At 33.1% G+C, this 20,963-nt stretch overlaps 1 protein-coding gene across 3 annotated transcripts; it reads right to left on the bottom strand.

Annotated features, from left to right (window-relative positions):
• Window positions 1-3,966: 3,966 nt before the first annotated feature.
• On the bottom strand, window positions 3,967-19,036 carry LOC148622326 (myelin expression factor 2-like). Of its 3 annotated transcripts, none has more exons than XR_015920623.1 (16): window positions 18,876-19,036; window positions 16,969-17,162; window positions 16,558-16,618; window positions 15,678-15,771; window positions 14,616-14,801; window positions 13,987-14,140; window positions 13,628-13,723; window positions 12,330-12,410; window positions 11,533-12,092; window positions 11,220-11,271; window positions 10,326-10,424; window positions 9,499-9,564; window positions 6,190-6,902; window positions 5,739-5,840; window positions 5,234-5,323; window positions 3,967-4,024 (listed from the first exon to the last, which is right to left on the bottom strand). XR_015920623.1 is itself a non-coding variant. In XM_088572163.1 (12 exons), the coding sequence occupies exons 1-12, from the start codon at window positions 18,938-18,940 to the stop codon at window positions 9,506-9,508; spliced, it is 1,701 nt and encodes a 566-aa protein (XP_088428289.1). In that variant the 5' UTR covers window positions 18,941-19,036; the 3' UTR covers window positions 9,188-9,505. The 3 variants fall into 3 exon arrangements, 1 of the variants encoding a protein (XP_088428289.1); XR_015920622.1 differs by having other exon boundaries at window positions 6,190-6,257; XM_088572163.1 differs by lacking the exons at window positions 3,967-4,024; window positions 5,234-5,323; window positions 5,739-5,840; window positions 6,190-6,902 and having other exon boundaries at window positions 9,188-9,564.
• Between the last annotated feature and the right edge of the window lie 1,927 nt (window positions 19,037-20,963).

The following is a 20,963-nucleotide window of genomic DNA, read 5'->3' as shown; positions in this document are numbered from 1 at the left end:
TAGTGTATATCAGTTTTTATAACACAATATTGTTTGGTCTTTCAATCTGACTTCGAAGTGCTACCACTTCTTAACCCACAATGTATTATGAAAAAATTTTATAGGAAGGTTTGGTTTGAGTAGATGTGCATGAAGGAAGATAATCATAGTTTTTTAAGGAGGAGTTGCACATTATAAAGCAACTCTGTTATAAATTGAGGACATTTTATATGACAGTTAGGAATCAGATCTAGATGTGCATAGAGGAAAATCATTGTCCGATGCATTCAAAGGGAGATAATCCAACATTTTGATCAGTCTCACTTCGTTGACATATAGAGTCAATTTTTTCTTATTTATGATCCTATCATATTTTTTAAGAAAAAGTTCACATCTTATAATAGGATTTACTGATTGTTTAACATCCTATGGCAGGTATTTCATGTATATCTGGATGCAAACAATTGCCCAATCAGACAGTATAGTCAAACGTGCCCTACCACTGTCACATTATTCCGACTCCCGATTTAACCAGTCTTCACCCTGTTTCCTTAAATACCATGTTTGGCAAAGAAGAATCGACTACCAATTTTCAAGTTTTTGGTGCGATTCAGCCAACAACTTTCTGCGCTCAAGGTGGGCATGCTTGCTATGAAAGGGAAATGTTTATTAAAAAATCTTAGGCCACACAGTTCATCTCTGCTCACTTCGGTCATACGGACAAAATATTAGTTTTTGACATACTGAAACTCAGGGATTTCCAGTTCATTAAGGACACAACTGGTTTCAATACAATAAAACTCGACTGTAATGGATTCTTTTGTACCCATGTAATGATGGTTGATTAAAAAAAAGAGGCTCCCATGACATGAATCTCTCACCTATTTAAATAATGTCTTTCAAGGGCAATAAATTAAACAAGGAGTTATCCAAAAATTTTGACTAAAGACTGTGGTAGGACTTATCACAAGGATTGTGAAGTTTCCCCACAACAGTTCTATGCAGGATATCCCCAAGAAACATTTGTACCAAGTCTGGTTCCAATTCGTCAAGTAGTGTTGGAGAAGATTTTTAAAAAAAAAGGCATAAAAAAATGGGCAATAACTCCCACATGGCTTACCAGATTAAAATGAAAATTTGACCAGACATCTAATCATGCTGACACTATTACCTGTCAATATTTGGCTAAACCTAAAGGTTTTGGAGATATATGTGAACACTGCCTGACCCCTGTTGAATTTTTAGGAACAACAGCTATGTCTTTCTACACTTAGAAATTGATGGTAAAGGAAAACTACTGACCGAACTTTAGGACACACGTGACGACTTTTCATTCAGAATTGTCAATTTTCCTTTTATCTGTGGCAACATCCCTTCAACACCTGCATATCGAGTGTTCATATCACAACTACATTATGCCAGAGCTTGCCAAAACTACGCAGGCTTTTTGTATCGCAGTAGAATTCTAACAAATAGGCTTCTGGAACAGGGTTATGTTGCTACAAGATTGAAGTCACCACTACCAAAGTTTTATGGTCATCATGAACTGGTGGATCGTTGCGGTGTATCCATCTGCAACATGAAAACGGATTTGTTTTATGTCTTAGTTTTCCTTTCCTCTTTTGTCTACCCCAGATTTGACTTTTTATGAGCAACTCCATGGGTGTTTCTAGAAAAACAAAGGACACTTATCCAACCAGTGCACCTGGTCCATGCTCCCAGTTTTTAGTGCAGTCCGAGTTGCTCATTTGCTTTTATTACTTTGTATGTATGATTTTAGTTACTTTATGTTCTTTGTTGTGTATGTGTTTTCCATGTCTGGTCTTTGTCCCTGGATTACATTCTTTTGATTACCACTTAACCTTTGTTCCCCTGATTACTTTTTCAATGTATCAAAAATCCCCACATCAGTTCTATGAAGGATACTCTAAGAAACATGCATACCAACCGATCAAAAACCCACACATCAATTCTATTAAGGATACCCAAAGAAACATTCATGCCAAGTTTGGTTCCATGTCAGAGGAGAAGATTTTTGAAAAAAGTAACATTAAAAATGGCCAAAATACATAAAAAAAAGTGCAAAAACTCCCAACATGGCTTCACAGATTAAAATGAAAATTTGACCAAGGACAGGTCTCATGATGCTGAACGCTTTCACCCTAGTCAGAATTTGGCTAAACCTAACGGTTTTGGCAATATATGCAAAAAACTCTGACCCCTATGTTCTATTTTTAGTAACAGAGGCCATGTTTTCGACAGATAAAAAATCCCCACATCAGTTCTATCAGTTCACATGATGGCAATATAAAAAAAAAATAATAACTAAAATCAAATTAGTCTTTCAAAAAATGTCTTTGGCCCCTTTGATACTGAAAACTGGTAAAGATATTCGTATACTGATTTAAATATACAGGTAGAAATATTCTTAAAACAGACGTAACAAATCTGAAAACCACATATTTTAGCCTTTTTCGTCCTTTTTTTTGGAGAACAGTCAGGCCCAGACTCCCATTTAAATTGCTGCATTTACAAGCTTCCTCTTGCAGCTAGTAATTGTGTACTGAAATTTCATGACATTTAGTCCTCTACAACTAGTGTTTTTCCACAGAAACGAATAACTGACAACTGCAGTACTTTTTAGGTGGTATAAAATGAACATAAAACTGAGTAAGTATACAGTGTCACAACCCCAAAATAGGCACCTTGTGGCACCATTTGAGATTTATTTTCATGTACTTAAAGCCGAGTAGCTTGCTCCCACTATCACATATGCAGCCCATCAAGTTTTCAACAGGTTATATTCTTGAGGGGCTGCATATTTGATAGTGGAAGCAACCCCGTGCTTATAGTCAAGTGAGTGCCCTGATGTCTGAAAAAATGCTTGTTATGCTCTTGCTGGAATCATAAAGTAAAATTCTACAAATTGGTTTTATGCCCTTTTTGGCCTTAATTTCAAAACCAATGGGGCTACAACCCCCTAAGTTGAACATTCCTTCTGTGGTTTGAGCTGTTGTTGTGAAATTTTTTAAAGATTCACCAATATTCAACAAAAACAAAGTGTCTATGAACAATGACAACACAGACTACAACAGAGCCATAACAGTATACAGCCTCCAATTTTTGGGGCTTATATAAACTGAATAGATTGTTTATGATGCATGAATCATCCTTCTTGACAGGTTGATGAATGCATGGTTTTCCTCAAACTACAGATCAGTATATACTGAATGGGGATTATAGACCCAAAAGGTTTGGTTGGATTTTTCAGCACCTTGTACTACCTCTACCATTGGCAGTGTCTGAATTTTACAAGAAAAGGGACTTTATTATTTCTCTCCAAATAGTGGTCCTTCAAAAAAAAAACTAACATGACTTCATTTACTATAAAAGTATTCATTTTCTCAGTATACAAATTTTCGCTACTTTCGCACTGGACAGAAAACAGTGAAAAATCATACCCACGAATTTGATATTTAACACTATATAATGCTAATCATGTTTTGAAATCGGGAAAATTGATACCTGTGAATATGTTCAATTGGTAGAATCTGCAAAAATTAGCAACCATCAAAATTAATGCCATAACAGTTTTTGCTTCAGCTCGAGTTTACTAGAATTTATGAATATTTTAATCTTGAACATTCTCCCCCCTCTTAGTTTAATTAAATTTTGTTTAAACATATTTTATTTGCAAATAAACAAATTGGATCAGACATGAGTTATTCCAACTCACAAGCTTCTTCTCCATTTTTCCCCATTTTAGTGAACATTTTGGCAAAATCTAATCATTGGTCTCGTAGTTGCCCAAACAATGTACCTGTTCCAGAAGAAAGGGACAGATCATTTCTGTTTGTATTGTTGCAGAATGGGATTAAAAAAAGCTTCAATTGGGGATTTATAGACTGTCCTGTAGAGATATTTCAAGAATCATATAATACTTTACTAATTAGCAACAGAACTTCAAATAAATTCACTAACATCAACTAATACTTCAGTATCTATTTAATGACCACTAAAGTAATACAATATCTGGTCACCACTCCTGAAACAAATAAAAAAAACAAATCACAAGACATTGAATGATTGTCAATTAAAAAAAGACTGGTTTGAAAAGAAATTGGCATACTTGTAACATTATAAATACACAATGCATACTGCTAAATAAATATGAAGTTCATCTACACAGTAAATTTTTTGCGTTTTTGAATATTGAATTTTTTTTTACATCACTTTGATTTTTTTAAGTTCCTGATGAAGTTAGATCAATCTTTCAATAAAATGCTTCATAGGGCAAAGCTTGATAGAACCAAAGAGTATGAACCCCAAACAACCTAAATAAAGCCCTGGATTTTGATTGCATTGACACAAAATGAATTGAAGCAGAAGCAAAATGGCCTAATTTGGCCACCAGCTCCTAAAGAGCTCTTGTCAAAACCAAAAAAATCAAACCCAGTCTTCCCTGGTGGTAAGCCACCTTGTGGTACAATTTAAGAGATTATTCACTCATAGTTTATGGAAATTTGTGGAACAATTTCATTTAGATCTATATTCTTACAGTGTTTAAGGGCATCAAAGCTGAGGACAGCATAAAACCATCATATGACAACAATTTTTATTGTTATAAAAGCCTAATACTGTTTTTGTTTTGATGATTTATTAAGTACCAGTCCGCATAAAGTTCAGACACTACCAATGGTAAAGTGATTCATGGTCAAGAAAAACCCACCAAACAAACAATGCTTTTTCAGTCTACATATGCTATACTTTCACACAACAACCTTTTCTGCATTCAGATTTGCACTTTTTAGAAAATCATACATTTATCTCCCACTAAAAGCAACCAAATCAAGAACGATAACTCTTGCAAAGTGCAAATTTCATGTACAATCTATATAAATTTTTATCTCAAAAGTGCAACAACCAAATGAAAAACTAAGACTGACTGCGTGATCAGTTACTGTGCCTGAACAAGAAGTAAAACTGAATTTGATGGGTTTTTGACATGCATGAATCACCTTCTTTCTGATTTTCAGACAGACTGCTACTTAAATAGAACATCAAAAGTTGTTGGGCATCTTGAGTTTCAATCAGAGCAAGATTTCCAAGTGATTTGATATAAAAGATATAACATTCTTCTGACTATCAACAAATAATTGGCAATGAAAATCTTTGGAGTCCTAGTGTCTATTAAATGTAGCATATAGTAAAGGTATACACCTATATTTCACAAAAATTCTGTAAGTACACTTACCTAATCTTCAAATCCAAATCCATGTTAACCTTTAGAGACCATAAACATGAACATCCTTACTCATATTTTAAAGCCATTACCACTACATATCTAAAAAAAATAAGACAGTATAAAAGACCACAGAATAGCATATATATATGTACTTATATTTAAACCAGTCTAAAACACCCCCATTCTACACTATACATATTTTGAGGTCCAAAACATCAGCTTTGAACCCAAGTATACTGAACATCCATCGAAAGCAGGCAATAAATAGGGGTCGGTTTAATAGATTTTGCTATATACAATTTTATTTATCTTTCTTTATACATTTATAACCAGAAAAATCTTAGGGATGTTGAATTCCTAAGATCCTGTAACTTGTTAATAATGAAGAATGAATAATAAATAAGAATGATGTTAAAGACTGAAACTTAAATACTGTCAAATAAATAAGGTATAAAAGCCAAAAATTCTAAATAACTATATTAGTACTGTCATATTTCACATGTTATACATGTACCTGAAAATGAGACACTTTAAGGATTCCTTCATTATTAGCAGATGTGTAGAAGTCTGTCCATTCTTCACAACATCACTGTCATTGTTAAATACATCACTCATTCTGAATTAAAAGAATGAAATATACCCTATTACATATTTAAATGACCCCTAATTATACTAAAATATTTAAACATCAACCTCGAAATTTCAGCCTTCTAATAAAAACAATACTATTTTGAAATTTTCTGAATGTGTTGGTTCAGTGTTTAAGCAAAAATTTGCATGATACAAACTAGAGGATCAATTTTTTAGCAAAAATTAATATTACTATCTTTGGAAACTAACATTTCTGGACAGGATATCTATTTCTGTTTTACACTATGAAATTCACTTAATCATTCATAATAAATAAAAAAAGAGTATTATTTCAGAGGATACTTGTTATTGCATGGCATATTATGAAGACATACCCTTAACTTTTTAATTAAAGGAGAAATGCCGTACAAATATCCATCAGCACACAGAAGGCAACAGTCACCTAAAAATAAAGCAACAAATATGTTTTATAACAGAACTTTCAATTATTCATAAAATCTGATGAATCCAAAATATTAACAAATGAATTTTCAATAAGGCAAGTTTACCTAAAATCATTTTTATAGAAAATACTTTAATGTTACAATTGTATGAAAGTATCTGTAACCTAATTCTTGAGAACAGTTAAACCGATACAAGTTACCATCATTATCTGACAATTCAACTGAAAACTACTGTGACACATACCAGCATGCAGAAATGAATCTTTTTGCGATCTACTTGTTTTGAATCCTCGAACAATAAACCCTTGTATTACCAAACTGGCAAAGCAAACAAGATTTAACACACAAGATATAATCGATTATTTACCTTCTACCCAGATTAAGATATAGTAAATATTACCAACTTTCTGTCATTCACAAGTTACTAGTGATTAAAAGTGTAGCCTCTTCAGACACTTCATTCCACAACATAAAGGATAATGATAAATCCAAAGAATCATCTAACTGGTATCCAAGGAAACCACGGCTTCAGATGATAATATCCCCAACCCATAATCCCCAAATCCAACCCGATAACACCCGTAAGTTCTTTCAAATAATCCATTAGGTATCCACAGCTAGATAAATATGAACTGAACAAGAATCTGTCAAAACGGAAATATACAACATCAAAATACTGATAGCTCAATCATCTACAATTAATAATATATGACCTGACATTAACTAAAATCCATCAAGATTCCAATTTAATCTGCTCATTTGGAAGGAATACATGATTTAAGAAAATTATACTCCCCATAAATGCATCCATTTTTTTTCAAACATAGTTGTTTTCAGGATTTTCAAAAGATGACAAACCTGCCTCATTTTGAAAAAAAATCCATATCTCAATTTTCAATGCACAGTAAGGGGAGACAAACATTCCTTTACAATTTTATATGACTGAAACTACAAGAAACATGAATAGATAACAGTCATTTTCCCATTGACATATAAAACCAAGCAGCAATTTTTCTATTAACAAGTTAAGTGAAATAGCTACTTGAAGATAAGTTTTTCCAAACAAACCAGAACTGATGCAAGTACCAAAGAATGTGTTTTCATATATAAATAAATATTCACTCATTAAAATAACTTATGTGTAAACAATTTTTTTTTACCTTTTTCAATTTCAAGAAAACAATGAATGGAGAAAATCTATTTCCCCAATATCACTAGAATTTTCAACCATTTATAATACAAAAAAGTCATTAAATTGTGGATATCTGTAGTATAGTAAGATTATCCAGTGATGGCTACGAATCTTGGGATAAACAATTGATTCATCCACAAATAAATAACAAAAGCTCAAATATCTGAAGCAAATATGAAGAATTAATACCTTTACCAACTGGACAACCTGAAATCAACTAAGATATCATCTTAATACAAATAATCATCAGCATTTAGGAAGACAAAACACATTTCAACAAGAATGGTTTATAACTAGAGGCTCAAGAGAGCCTGAATTGCTCACCTGGTTAACCATTTGCTTATTTGAAAAACTTGAGGAATGAGACTGGCTAAGTTAAAATCAACTAAATTGTCAAATGCAGGAAATGCTTTTCATAGCATTTTCATGATCTGAACCAGAATTTTGCTAAAGGCAACAATTTTTGAATTTTTTTTCAAAAACCTGTCTTATGACCCCCAAATTCCAATTTTAGTATAGGCAGTCATATCTATTCACGGATTAAAAATCACAACAGTCATTTTAAGCCCAATACATTAAAGAACTATTATGGTTATTTTCATTCAATGATCTTAACTGGTTTTAGAGAAGAAGATTTTCAAAGTTTTACATGTGAAAAAAAAAAAACAATAAAATAAACTGTTTCAGGGGTCACAACTCCTACATTCTTCAATGAATGGTTTTGAAAATTTCGGCATAGGTCCGTCTCATGATGCTGAAAAATATTACTTCAGCCAGAAATTAGCTAAAGGCAACGGTTTTTGAGTTATTTGCAAAAAACTGCCATCTGACCCCTATGTTCTATTTTTAGTAATGGCGGCAATGTTTTTTTCACGAATCAACAATCCCAACGGCCATTTTGTGTGGGATACCCTAAGGAACATAAATGCCAACTTTCATTGAATTCTGTGCAATGGATTTTGAGAAAAAGACTTTCAAAGTTGCACATGCGAAAAATGCAAAAAAAAACTGTTTCAGGGGCCGTAACTCCTACATCAGTTGACCAATCGTTTTGACAATTTTGGCATAGTTCCATCTCATGATGCTGAACAATTTTACCCTGACAGAAATTTGCTTAAGGCAACGGTTTTTGAGTTATTTGCAAAAAACTGCAATCTGACCCCTATGTTCTATTTTTAGTAACAGCGGCCATGTTTTTTCATGGATCAAAAATCCCAACAGTCATTTGTGCAGAACACCCTAAGGAACAATCATGCCTAGTTTAAAATCTGTCAGTCCGGTAGATTCAGAGGAGATGATTTTTTAAAATTTGTCCACGATGATGACGACGAAAGACGCTAAGTGATGGCATAAGCTCACTTTGCCTTTGGCCAGGTGAGCTAAAAATCATAAATCAATTATTGGGTTGCCAATATCGTTCAATTAAAGGAAATCCAAAGAATTCTTTTGACAACCTTCTCCATGAAACAAACAAAAAACTTGAATTAAAATGGGAAGAAGATAAAACTTGAACATCTCCAACCAAATTTACCCATATAAATATATATTAACTTTTGAGATGAACACAACCAAAGTGGCTATAGTACACATATCTTTCATTTCCAAAATTTTAATCAAATTCTCCAAAACCAAGCAATAAAGATTAAACTTCCTAAAAAAACATCATAATTGAAATACCAAGGATGGTAATTCTTGTTGAAACACGTCAAATATTTACCAAGAAAAATAATCAAGAACCACACATGACAAAATTTATTTTCCTTAAAAAAGGATAAGACATTTTATTACCACAACATGATTACACATCGCATCTCAATAGTACAAAATATGGCTATAAAATGTATTCAAAACAACCATGGTATGGCTAAGACTAACTGAAATCCAGTCAGAATAGGAGTCAATGAGTCAAATGATCCATTAATATAAAACCAGTCAACCAAGTCGGCTACCAAACAATGACCTCTTCTCATCAACAAAAGAGACTAAAACAAATGAATACTTTGGTCCAATGATAACTTGAAGAACAAATGTTTATAATATCCTCGTACCATTAGTTTAACGGTACAGTTTGACATCCACCTCTCTGCCGTCTATCCTTGTCCTATTCATCATGGCTAAATTTGGTTAAGGGAGGTAATCCAACATTTGCGGAAAAAAATGACTAGTCAAATACTAGTATGTATAATTGCACACCGCTTAATATAACCAAAAATTCAGTTTTGCTAAACAGGAAGTTGATATAAGGTAGCAATAAACTTTGCTAACAGGGTACAACTTAATGAAGTCAAACAACAAACAAAATTTGAAACCATTTTCATCAAATGGAGAAAAGATGTGTTTATGACAGAAATTTCAAAATTCAAAGTATTCCGTTGTATAGAAAATTAATTTTAGACAGCTATCAAAATTGCCATCAGTATATGCCAAATCATTTACTATCTACATATGAAATCTGAAGTAGTATAAGAGAATATTGAAACTGAATTTAGATACAGACATGATGATTCCAATACACCAATCAATGACAGTGGGAATAGTAATTAGAAAAATATTGAAAAACAAGTCTGACATCAGATCAAGTAAACATATACAAGTTTCATCTTTTTAAACAAAGCATTTAAAGAAAACTATCTTTTTTCATAACCTTTTGCAGTATTATACAAAAAACTGGAATAATGAAGATTTTTTTTAATTCTAACTTTTCATTTCAGTTTATTCTTTCTTTTTGTATTATTTTTTTTTTAAATGAACCAATGTTTACAATACAGTGGAACACAAACATAAGACCATATTGACTACATGCTCGAAAGGCAATGGATATCAATTTCGGTTTTATGCAGTAGTAATTTAAGTGGCCATAATAGAAAAAGGATACAGATAGCATTCTGTGCATCATCAGCAGATCCAAATCTAACCAGTCCCCAGCCCTGTGATTTACCATTCTCCATCTTTATTTCAGCAAACTTCACATCAGCTAAACATATCATTACATCAGCATAAACAATAAATAATATTACAGAAAATTTAAAATATCTGAAGTATTTGTTTAGATTTTTTTCACATTATAGGAAGTTTTCATTTTCACAATACATGTAATTGATTTTCCAAAAGCTACATTAATATTATAAAACATAAAATCAATTAAATAGTAAATGAATCATATCAATAAGTAACCGTAATGGAAGTGGGAGGTTTTGCATGCTGTAAAACCTGGTTTGACCCATCATTTCCATTGGAAACTTCTGTGCCAAAGCAGAAACATTGGGTTGTTTCCAAATTTCCTAAGTTTGCCTTGATACTGCCATTTAAAGTGTTTTCCCCAGAAATTTGGTTATTAAGGTATTTTTAGGGCATTTAACTATCAGAGAAGGTTATATTGGGAGCACCCCTCCATGACATGAGGGCAATTTATAAACCTGCAATAAACAGCCATCACCCTATAGCGATATAGTGAATGATCATAAATGGATGCCACCACATCAGGAGCACATGCTGAAATGCAAATTAATTTAAAAAATAATAGATCTGATCTTAAACTTGAAAGATGGGTTTGATCAACTGGAGGTACATCAAATAAATCATGAAGAGGGCAGCATCATGTTAGATGATGATGGTGCAGCTCCATGTTAAATTGGTCTTGAAAAACCTCTACATTTATTACAGACTTCACTTTTTTACTATTCCTTTTGACATTTGCCTGAAGTTTGTCAGTTTAATCAATTTTTATCCCTTTCATCAAACTGTATTGAAGAAAAACACATCAACTCACCTACAGATCTGAACTTTTCTTTCAAATCTTGCCATGTAACTTTCCATGGCAACTGTAAACAACAATTCAAAAAAGTTATACATGGAAACTTGATTATAATAGTAATGAGATCCCCTTTAATATTTAAATGTTTAGCTTTCAACACAAATTGATTTTATTTAGGTCAATAGATTGGTGGGTAATGAACCAAATCTTACAAAGGGCTTATTACATACAGGATTGATAATATTAACGACTGCACAAGATAAGTCTGTTTACTTTGAAAACTAATTTCCCAAGAAATTCATAATCTTTAAGCAAAAGACGCACTTACATTTTTGACAACGACTGTACAATTATCTGGTCTGGTTCCTCTACTGCTGCCACTATCTCTGTCCCTATCCCTTCCACTACCAGTTGAATAGGAGGATGAAGACATACCATAGTTAGAACTACTACGGCCAGAGCTACCATATCCAGAGGATCCACCCATAGATCCAAGATCTGTGATTCCAGTACTGTAGGCACTAGATGACATTCCACTGGACATACTGGATCCCATTCTCATGGAATCTCCCATCCCTCCTCCCATACCACTACTGTAACTAGATAGACCAGAGCTGCCCATACTGCTGTAGTTGTCAGACATTCCAGACATGCTTCCCATCCCCATTCCACTGCTGCCCATATTGCCCATGCCCATACCAGAACTGTAGTTGCCTGAACCCATACTATTCATGCCCATTCCCATGTTGCCTGAGCTGCCCATGCTGTTTCCCATGTTGGACATTCCCATATTGCCCATGCCCATTCCACTGTCCATATTCATCCCCATATTTCCCATTCCACTGCCTCCCATGTTGCTCATTCCTCCTCCCATACCCATACCAGAGCCTGAAATAAACAATGTTGAAAAAGATGTAGTTCTGAAATATGCAGATTGAATTGTAAATTTAAGTAAGGTTTTATTTTACATCTCCTTTGACCTCACAAAAAAGTGAAGAAAAAAAGAAACCAACAGAATCATCTACTTGGTGAATTTGACTTTTATTATCAAACCATTTTTTTACAGATTCTCCTTTATTAACTAATAGTTCCAAAAATCTACTAACATTTAAAGTAAATACTTACCCATTCCCATACCACTGCCAGTCATGTTACCAAGAGGAGTTCCTCCTGGGCCCAAGCCAGCACCAATTGATTTCAGTCCACCTATACAGAAAAATACATATTGTAATGATAAAAAAATAAATTGTTATTACAAATATGTCTCGCCTATCACAAATGGACAGTTATTCAAATCTTGATTGATGGTGACAGTTTTACTAATATTATATATTATGGACAAAATATGATATCAATTCAACCACTTGACATCATAAGTGGACAGATCCCTTGGGTATAGTTTATTGTTTGCATGTATGGAACTGTGAAAATGTGGCATATGCATGATATGGATACAGAATTCTGGTGCAGTGATGCTTATGAAACTGCATATCAAACATGACTGATTTAGCATAAGTAGTTCATATCAAACTGACCTAATCCAAAAACTTGACATGAAAATCTGAAAATGGACCCAGGAAACACAATATCTAAGCCTTGCTTTTCCTGACATTTGTTGCAGGCAAAACAAAAAAAAACATCAAGAAGTAGACCAAATTAAAAAAAGAAAAAAAATATGCGTTTCCTATTACCCTACCAACTCTATTTCCCTATTTTTTTTAACTAAATACAATGTACCCTTAAGCTTTTTACCACTTTTCAATGAGCACTGTTAAAGTCAAAATGTTTCTCCAATAGACACAATGTAAAAAAAGTTTTAAAAAATATGTACCTATTCTTTATTTTCTTTTTTTTTTTTTTTTTAAAGATGTAATAGGAAACAAACATACATCTTATTTTCTACTAGCCTTACATGAAGATCAATATACAGTAAAAGATATATTGGCATGATATTCTTCTACTAAGTACTAAATTCTACCTAAAAAATCGGAACAGGATTGCACAACCAAAGAATCTTTTCTTAGTGATTTTAACCAATTTCAAAAAGGCACTTTTTATATACCTTTTTGTGAACCTGCATCTGAACTTTTTCTTGGTTTATAAAACCATATCTATGTAGCTAAAACGATATACAGATATCAGAAAATATATCAGGCTGTTGAAACAACCAGCTTCCATTTTCTTTTGAAAAACAAAGAGGCAAATCAAAAGGAAGGAGGGGTTCTTTGCCATTCTATTTAATTAAAAGACAACTTGAACAATTACATTTAGGGGGTGCTAAATAAGATCAATTCTGAAGTGCACACCTTTCTAGCATCTTGGTTTAAACTAGCACTTCATCTCTAACCAAGAAATCATATTGATTATGTTTGAAAGGTTAATTAGTATATTAACTACAGCATTAACTAAGATACTAAACTTACTAGGAAGTGGCATGGAAGAAGACTTGTCAGTAGCCCCCATGGAGTCCATTTTTACTCTCATTTGTCTGTCATACAATGTCTGACCATTGAACATAGCTTGAAGTCGTTAAGGATTACTGAACTTTTTTGTTGAGTTGGTAAAATAAAATTACACCATAAATACAGGTGAAAATCAAACTATGTTATTTCTCAACCTTTTTTCCAATATAAAAATACATTTGTTGGACTCTTGCCTGTGAAGCAGGATTAATCAGAAATTTCATGATTACATATGCTATTTCATGCAGAAGGCATGCACTGTACTATGCTTATTAGATAAATAAATGAACAAATATTACATTTCTATACTCAAAGGATACACACAGCTTGAACAGCTTCAAACTGTGTCTCAAAAGAGACAGTTCCCATCCCTCTACTCTTTCCATCCTTATCTTCCTTAATTTCAGCTCTAGTTACATTGCCAGCCAGTTTGAATACGTCCTTCAACTTTTTCCAAGTTACTTTGTAGTCAAGCTGTCAAAAACACATTTTGAAAAATAAAATTGACCGTTAAGGTCACCATGAATATATCTTTCATGCTTTAATTCTGGTCTTCTTCCAAGTGTATGGAATGGTGCATTTTTTCTCAACTTTTAGGATCACTTAGAATTGAATCCAGACTTCAAAATGCAATCTGTATATTCATCAAAAAACATTTACAAAATATATAACAAAAAACTTTTCATGTTAACCATAATAAGCAGGCTTAATTGTGATTTTTGTTAATAACAACCAAAAACCGATGTCTTATTCAACTAATTCTGGTTAAGGCTTATATTGATATTAACTACCATGTGTGTGCATTGCACATAAATCTGAATATTCTTTTGATGAGAAGATTCAACAAATTCAGGTACCTCAATGAATTCATGGAATTTGTGTACCAAAAATGAGTTACACATACTTAAATTGGTTATGAAAGATCTTGTTAATTGACAATATTACATACATTTGACACAAATACTTGGTTAGTGACTGGCCCATCAATGCCCAGCTGTGCCAATACTTGTGGAGATATTCCACCACCTGATCCCATATTTCCCATCATGCCTCCACCACCCATCATTCCACCTCCAGAAGGACCACTGCCCATCACACCACGTCCTCCAAGTGTCCCACGGTCACTTTCTCTCTCCTACAAAATAAAATAACAGGATTCACATCTTATCAATTATTCACAACGCTTCAATAAACATATATGTAGATGAAGTAAGAATAAGTGAATAATCAACATGTATCTATCAGTGTAGTTTAAGAATTTTATAGAAAGGGTATGAAAACTAGATGCTCTCAGGAGCCTGGAACATTCATCTGGTTTATTTTTGCCTTTCAAGGGCAATAACTCTGGTAAGGAATCGTCTTACCACTTTGACACAGGAAACTTTTGTATGCCTTATAATAAGGATCAATTCTACAACTGAAAGTATTTTTTCAAAAGAAAGAATTTTGATCTAGTATAGTTGTCGAGATATTGGCTAAAAATTGCAAAAAAAACGTCCTTTTTCACCTTTCCAGGGCAATTACTCTAACCAAGAGTCATCCAACATCAACACTCTAATGGAGACTTTTGTAGAGCTCTCCAAGATGAAGGAAAAAATCTCACATCTATTCTTTTTTTGCATTATTGCATTTTAAGTTTTTAACCAGTACTAAGATTTTTCTGATAAGAAGTGATTAATTCTTTCAATCAGATACTGTGTTTAAGGCCATACAAAAAAATGCCTAGATTCTCAGGCCACTTTTTAAAAAAATTGATGCAGGAGGACAGCTTATTATTTTTTTTTATCAGAAGCAAGTTTTCTTTTTTTTTTTCGAGAAATTTCATTGAATTGAACATTTCTGTAAACGTACAGGATGTTGAGAAGTTAAATAAAATACTCAATCCGAAAAAGATATGAAATTTCGGACTTTACCATAATAAAAATCCATATGCAGGAGGGTTTTTAGGGATGCAGCGAGAACCTAGCATATTTTTTTAACCTAAATAAATTTTGATATTTTTAAGGCATACCTCTCTTACGACTATATTTCTATCTTTGATTTTGTATCTGTGCATGTTTTCTATGGCTTTCCTTGCTGTGTCTTTGTCTTTAAATTCAATGACACTGCATCAGATAAAAGCAAAATTAATGAAATGTTATTAAAATCATATCTGTTGAGAAGTAAAACAAGACAATCTACTGAAAGCAAACACAACCAAGACTACAGACACTCTGATAAAAATCTTTTTCTATTAAATCAATGTTATGTGTAAAAGCACATGTAACAAACAGCGTAGCTGAAATTCCTGAAAATAGGCATACATGTGTAATGTAAGCAGCCTCCCCTTTCTGTAATTCTTGTATCATCTCAGGGTGATAATGGCGGAAAAAAGGAAAAACAAAACCACAAAATAAGAGCTTATTGAACCCAAATCATAACAATTTCTCATTGCATTTTTGAGTTTTCATATATATTGTTTAAACAAATGGATGGCATTATATCATACTCAAAATTCTAAGATTTCACTTTCACCATCATAATGGGCAAATATAATCTTGGTGTAAGAAATTCATATATCATGTTCAACTTTCCTTTCGGCAAATAAACTTGAATTTCAGAAAAAATATAGAAAGCAGACTATAATTGTGGTCTGCTTTTTTGTGGGCAAGTAAATTTTCCTATAAAGTTTTTCCATAGAAACTAAAAATTTTCAAAAATCCTAGAACACTGTACACATATCTCAACCAAAGACAGGGTATAAATAAATAATAAGATTGACTTAACATTACTATATAATACACAGACAACTGAAACTACATAGGTAATTCTGACTTATGATGATTTTTTTCTCAAAGGTCTTTTTATACATAATTCCTTTTGTTTTGGAGAATTACACAAAAATTACTCACCCTTGACCCTTTGATTTTCCTTGACTGTTCTCAAACAATTCTACATAAGTCACATCCCCAACTAAAAATGAAAATAAGATGAAAAATCAAAATTATCATACTTAACAAGTAAATAGACAACCATGAAAATTGAGTATTTAAACAGATCTTTCGATTCATTATATGAGTGTAATTATACCAAAAGCATTACTTACACAAAATTAATGTTATCTCAAAAATTTTGGATAATGTGTTATGAAGTTGCCTCTACAATAAAAGCTTATGAAAGTGTCAAACTTTTAAACCATCATGTTTCATTTTCCCCTTCATCAATAAAAAACTACATTGCCCCTATCATGAGAGTTAGAATAAGGAACTATTTATTTTCATTAATAATATATTACACAGAATCTGAACAAATGTACAATATACCTTCTTTTCTAAAAATGTCTTTTATATCCTGCCATTTTAGTTCATAAGGAATATTACTTATAATGATTCTTTTGGAAATAAGGTTGATTCTTCTTGCTCTGTCCCGGTGTCGATCATCTCGACGAGGTGACCTAGATCTGGAACGGCTTCTTGACCTTCTGACAGGTGATCGTGACCTTGATCTGGATATGGACCTTCAATAGCATAAATTACAACTCATCAAAGTATGATTATTTAAGCCCTTAATATTTAATTTTACTACCCAGGAGTTTAACCTTGAATACACAGCTTAAATTTTGGTAGTCAGTATATATAGTCCTTATACAATAAAAGTAGAAATTTTAGTAGCCCTATATGTAATTTAAAAGGCCATTTGTGAGTGGGCCCCTATTACATTTGTTTTAAACCCTGATTACCTGAGTGAGGCAACCTTGACTACCATACATGTGAAATCAATGTTACAAAAATATTTGATACTATAAAATCATGCATAGTTCAGTCTCATTTCATATTGTTGTGGACATAAATTCATGGACTTCCAAATGATGAAAATTTTTCCACTGCACTATACCATAAAAAGTCATCACATGCATATTTTGGTATTTGAAGGGATCCCCTACTACGCTCACCTGAGAGATGAATCTGGTTTTTTTCCCCCAACAAAGTAGGATTTATTCTTTGTAATGGAAAGTTTCAGAAAGGACATAATAAAGACGGGGAAATGGAGATTTAAGTCACCAAGTTATTTAAGAAATATTAAGTCATACTTACATCATTTACATGACTAGATATGAACTGAAACAGACTTTTCCACATTTTATGCAATTTTCAGTTCTTAACATACCGTAAGAAAGAATATTTTAGCAAAACATTATTTGGGTACGGAAAAAAGTTGGTACGGGTACACATTACACATCTCAGACCCTACTCAGTAGAGGTGATGTATGTGTACACTTGCAAAGATTATGGTTTGTAAACAATGAGAATGTTCACTCCAATAGACCCTCTTGTGGTAAGCTGGTGAGCATGCTCAATGTACACTTCCGCGAGGTAGGGCTTTTGTAAAACAAAGGAATTTTCCTCGCGAAAGTGTATATTGAGCATGCTCGTCGACTATCCTACAGTTAGCACAAAAGGGTCTACTAATCTTTTATTTGTTAATGAAGGTTAACAGAATAATAAATATATATATATATATATATATATATAGAAAAAATTTTTCACGTATCCAGATTTAATACAACAAAGGTGATAATTCTTATATCCACAAATATATTTGACACTAAGCTATTTGGAAAGATTTATAAAAAAAAAAAAAAAAAAAAAAACATCCTTGCTTTCCAAAATTATACCCGAAGTAACGCCCATGGCCATATACTCCTACAATGTAAGAGGCTGGAATACATTCTTCCATACCACAAGGATGGCACCAAGTCAGAAATTAGCTTGCTAGAAAACCTCTACCATAGACATATTTTCACTTGTGGACGCCTATTGTTTTGGTACTGAATAGTCTCTCTCGAATTAAATATTAATGATGTCACTGTTTAAAGTCACACTGTTTCATTGACGTCAAAAGGTTTACTCACGGACAAATCTGAGGTCTATCAGAGCAAAATGACAAGTGTGAATTAATGCATTGCTGGAGTAATGGTCATCAAGACATCATATAGTAAAAGAGGTCATACAGTTAATCCATACTAATTCTGTAATAACAATCAAATGTATTCAGTCATCATTTAAAGAAATGCAATGAAAAAATGTTACAGGTTTAAAACAAAGTGCAGTATGGAGTATTTAAACCGGCAGCCCTATATGTAGTGCAGGAAGTTTAAATCTGATATTTCTGGGCCATGTGTGCAAGACCGGAGCGAAGACAAACCGCATTAATGATCATCTATTAATACCTCATGGATTGTTCTTGTTGCATCATGTCTTCCACTGGGGACTGCGATCTATCGTTTTCATACATCCCGGAAAGAGAGGTAAACAAAATGTGAATTTACAAATGGAAATTTCTTTACAAATATTACAAAGGATGGCGTCAGTCACGTGATTAATTTTTTAGATTGGTCACCGGAACGAAATTGATGTGGAATTACTTTGTTTATTCTCACGCGCATATCAGACCAGGTTTTCTATCTTGCAAAATCATGCCAAATAGTTAGGCCTAGTTGATTTTCCAAGGATTTTTTAATTGCTATGAAAATTATTGGTTTATCCCTTAAAATCGAACTGCAATCAATCTATTTAATTTTTAATCATGGTTTATGGTTAATTTTATCACGGATTTTCTTTGACTACTAAAATTCCTTGGTGTCAAGAATCTCTTTCTTTCTGAACTGTCTTCAAGAATATCATTCTTAACTGAATTAAAATAAATAAATTCAAAATATGAAGTAAATAAATAAAATGAAGAGTAATTATTGAATAGTTGACAACTGAGGGTAAGAGGAAGAGAAATAAAATCAAAATGATCAATGTAAGTACAACCACCGCAAATAGCATTAACGGAACTATATGTTTTCACATAGAAATGTAATTAAATTTAATTGTAGGTCTCTGGTTTTTATGATTACTAATTACAAGTAAAAGGTTTTTTTACACTATGACCGCTTCGCTATTTTAAACGGAACTGATCTCTATAACCTGTTAAAAATAAAACTATCCTTAAATTTTAAAATTTTGCAACGCTGGTTTAAATTTCTAATTACAGTACTCATCAAAACACCTTACACTATCACTTGCTAAATAGAGTCAGTAGGATAGGCTAAAGCAATATAAATATAGTTTTCCAGTAGAAAACGATATATGAAAAAAAACACCACTATAAATAGCCTAAAAAATTTTTTTTCTATAGGAAACGATTACTTCAATCTGATCGCCCCGTGCAGGTCCGGGTGTTAAAAGAATAGGCCTGCAGCAGCACTAAGCTTGTCGTAAGAGGCGACTAAATAGTGGTCAGAACCCTAGCCGGGGGCTAGGGCGCTCTGCCCACAGAGCAACTGGGATGTGTGCCCCAGGTGGTGGAATGGAGTACCCCTGGCGTGTGACATGCTGGGGCTGTCGGACTATAATACGGAAAACCTGACCACAAACCATAGAGGTGCACCCTGTTGGGAAAGATGCCACGTTCCTTGCACGTGAAAGAACCCTACTGTGGTATTCTCCCGGAGTAGGAACCATAGGGCTCCGTCACAGGAGGCTAAATTGCCCGATCCTACCCATCTCTCCCTATTTCCAGTGGCAATGAAAATTTGTCGACCCCATTGTCCTTGTGTCCCATCCCTTTTTCATTTCATCATCATTTCATGTTCATTTTATCATCAATTTCATGTTCATCGTCTGAATATAGCTGAAATATTGCTGCTCGGATGTTAAACCCCAACAAACAACAAACAAACTTCAATCTGATCAAGAATTTTAAAAAGAAGGCAACTACTTACTTAGACCTGTAATTAATATTAATAGTCATTCCCTGATTATTATTTTTTTTCAATCCATGGAGCGATTAGGAGTAGTATCAAATGCAAAATGGGTGACCTCTGATTCGGCTCATATTATACCATCTATATTAATGGCACTGAAATTTAAGTCAATGTTTTGCTAACGGAACCGAACTCCAAATTCATTCAAATAAAAAATCTAGATAGCAAGTAAGTGCTCAACACTATTACCATAAAGTCATCTCAGAAAGTTTCATAACAAACTGCCCAGCAGTCTATTTAACAAAGTATACATAATGGATACAAAAGGGGTGCACCACTGGTAGATAATGTTTTGCTAATGGAAACCCTAAGTCATGAAGCAGAATAAACATTTAAATAAGGCATAGTGGCATAACCTTATAATCATTTCCTGGAAGTTTCATTAAAACACTCATCGCGGATCCAGAAATCTAGGAGAAAACTACAGAACATTTGGAATGTTTCGCGGTAAAATTATTTGAATGAATCGATCATCGGTCATTTTACTTAACACATTCATATCACCGA

This window comes from Perna viridis, chromosome 3 (genome assembly GCF_037379345.1).
Source record: "Perna viridis isolate PV_CMFRI_1.1 ecotype Kerala chromosome 3, ASM3737934v1, whole genome shotgun sequence".
Lineage (NCBI taxonomy): Eukaryota > Metazoa > Mollusca > Bivalvia > Mytilida > Mytilidae > Perna > Perna viridis.
This window is presented reverse-complemented; position numbering and strand designations above follow the sequence as displayed.

What these genes read in the sequence shown, in the direction of transcription:
- LOC148622326 (XM_088572163.1), bottom strand. Translation starts at nt 18,940, where the DNA reads ATGTATGAAAACGATAGATCGCAGTCCCCAGTGGAAGACATGATGCAA. An exon ending in AGACATTTTTAGAAAAGAAG is followed by an intron (nt 16,619 to 16,968) that starts GTATATTGTACA and finishes TTTCATTTTTAG; the next exon opens with TTGGGGATGTGACTTATGTA. An exon ending in TGAAGCTGTTCAAGCTGTGT is followed by an intron (nt 13,724 to 13,986) that starts GTATCCTTTGAG and finishes AACGACTTCAAG; the next exon opens with CTATGTTCAATGGTCAGACA.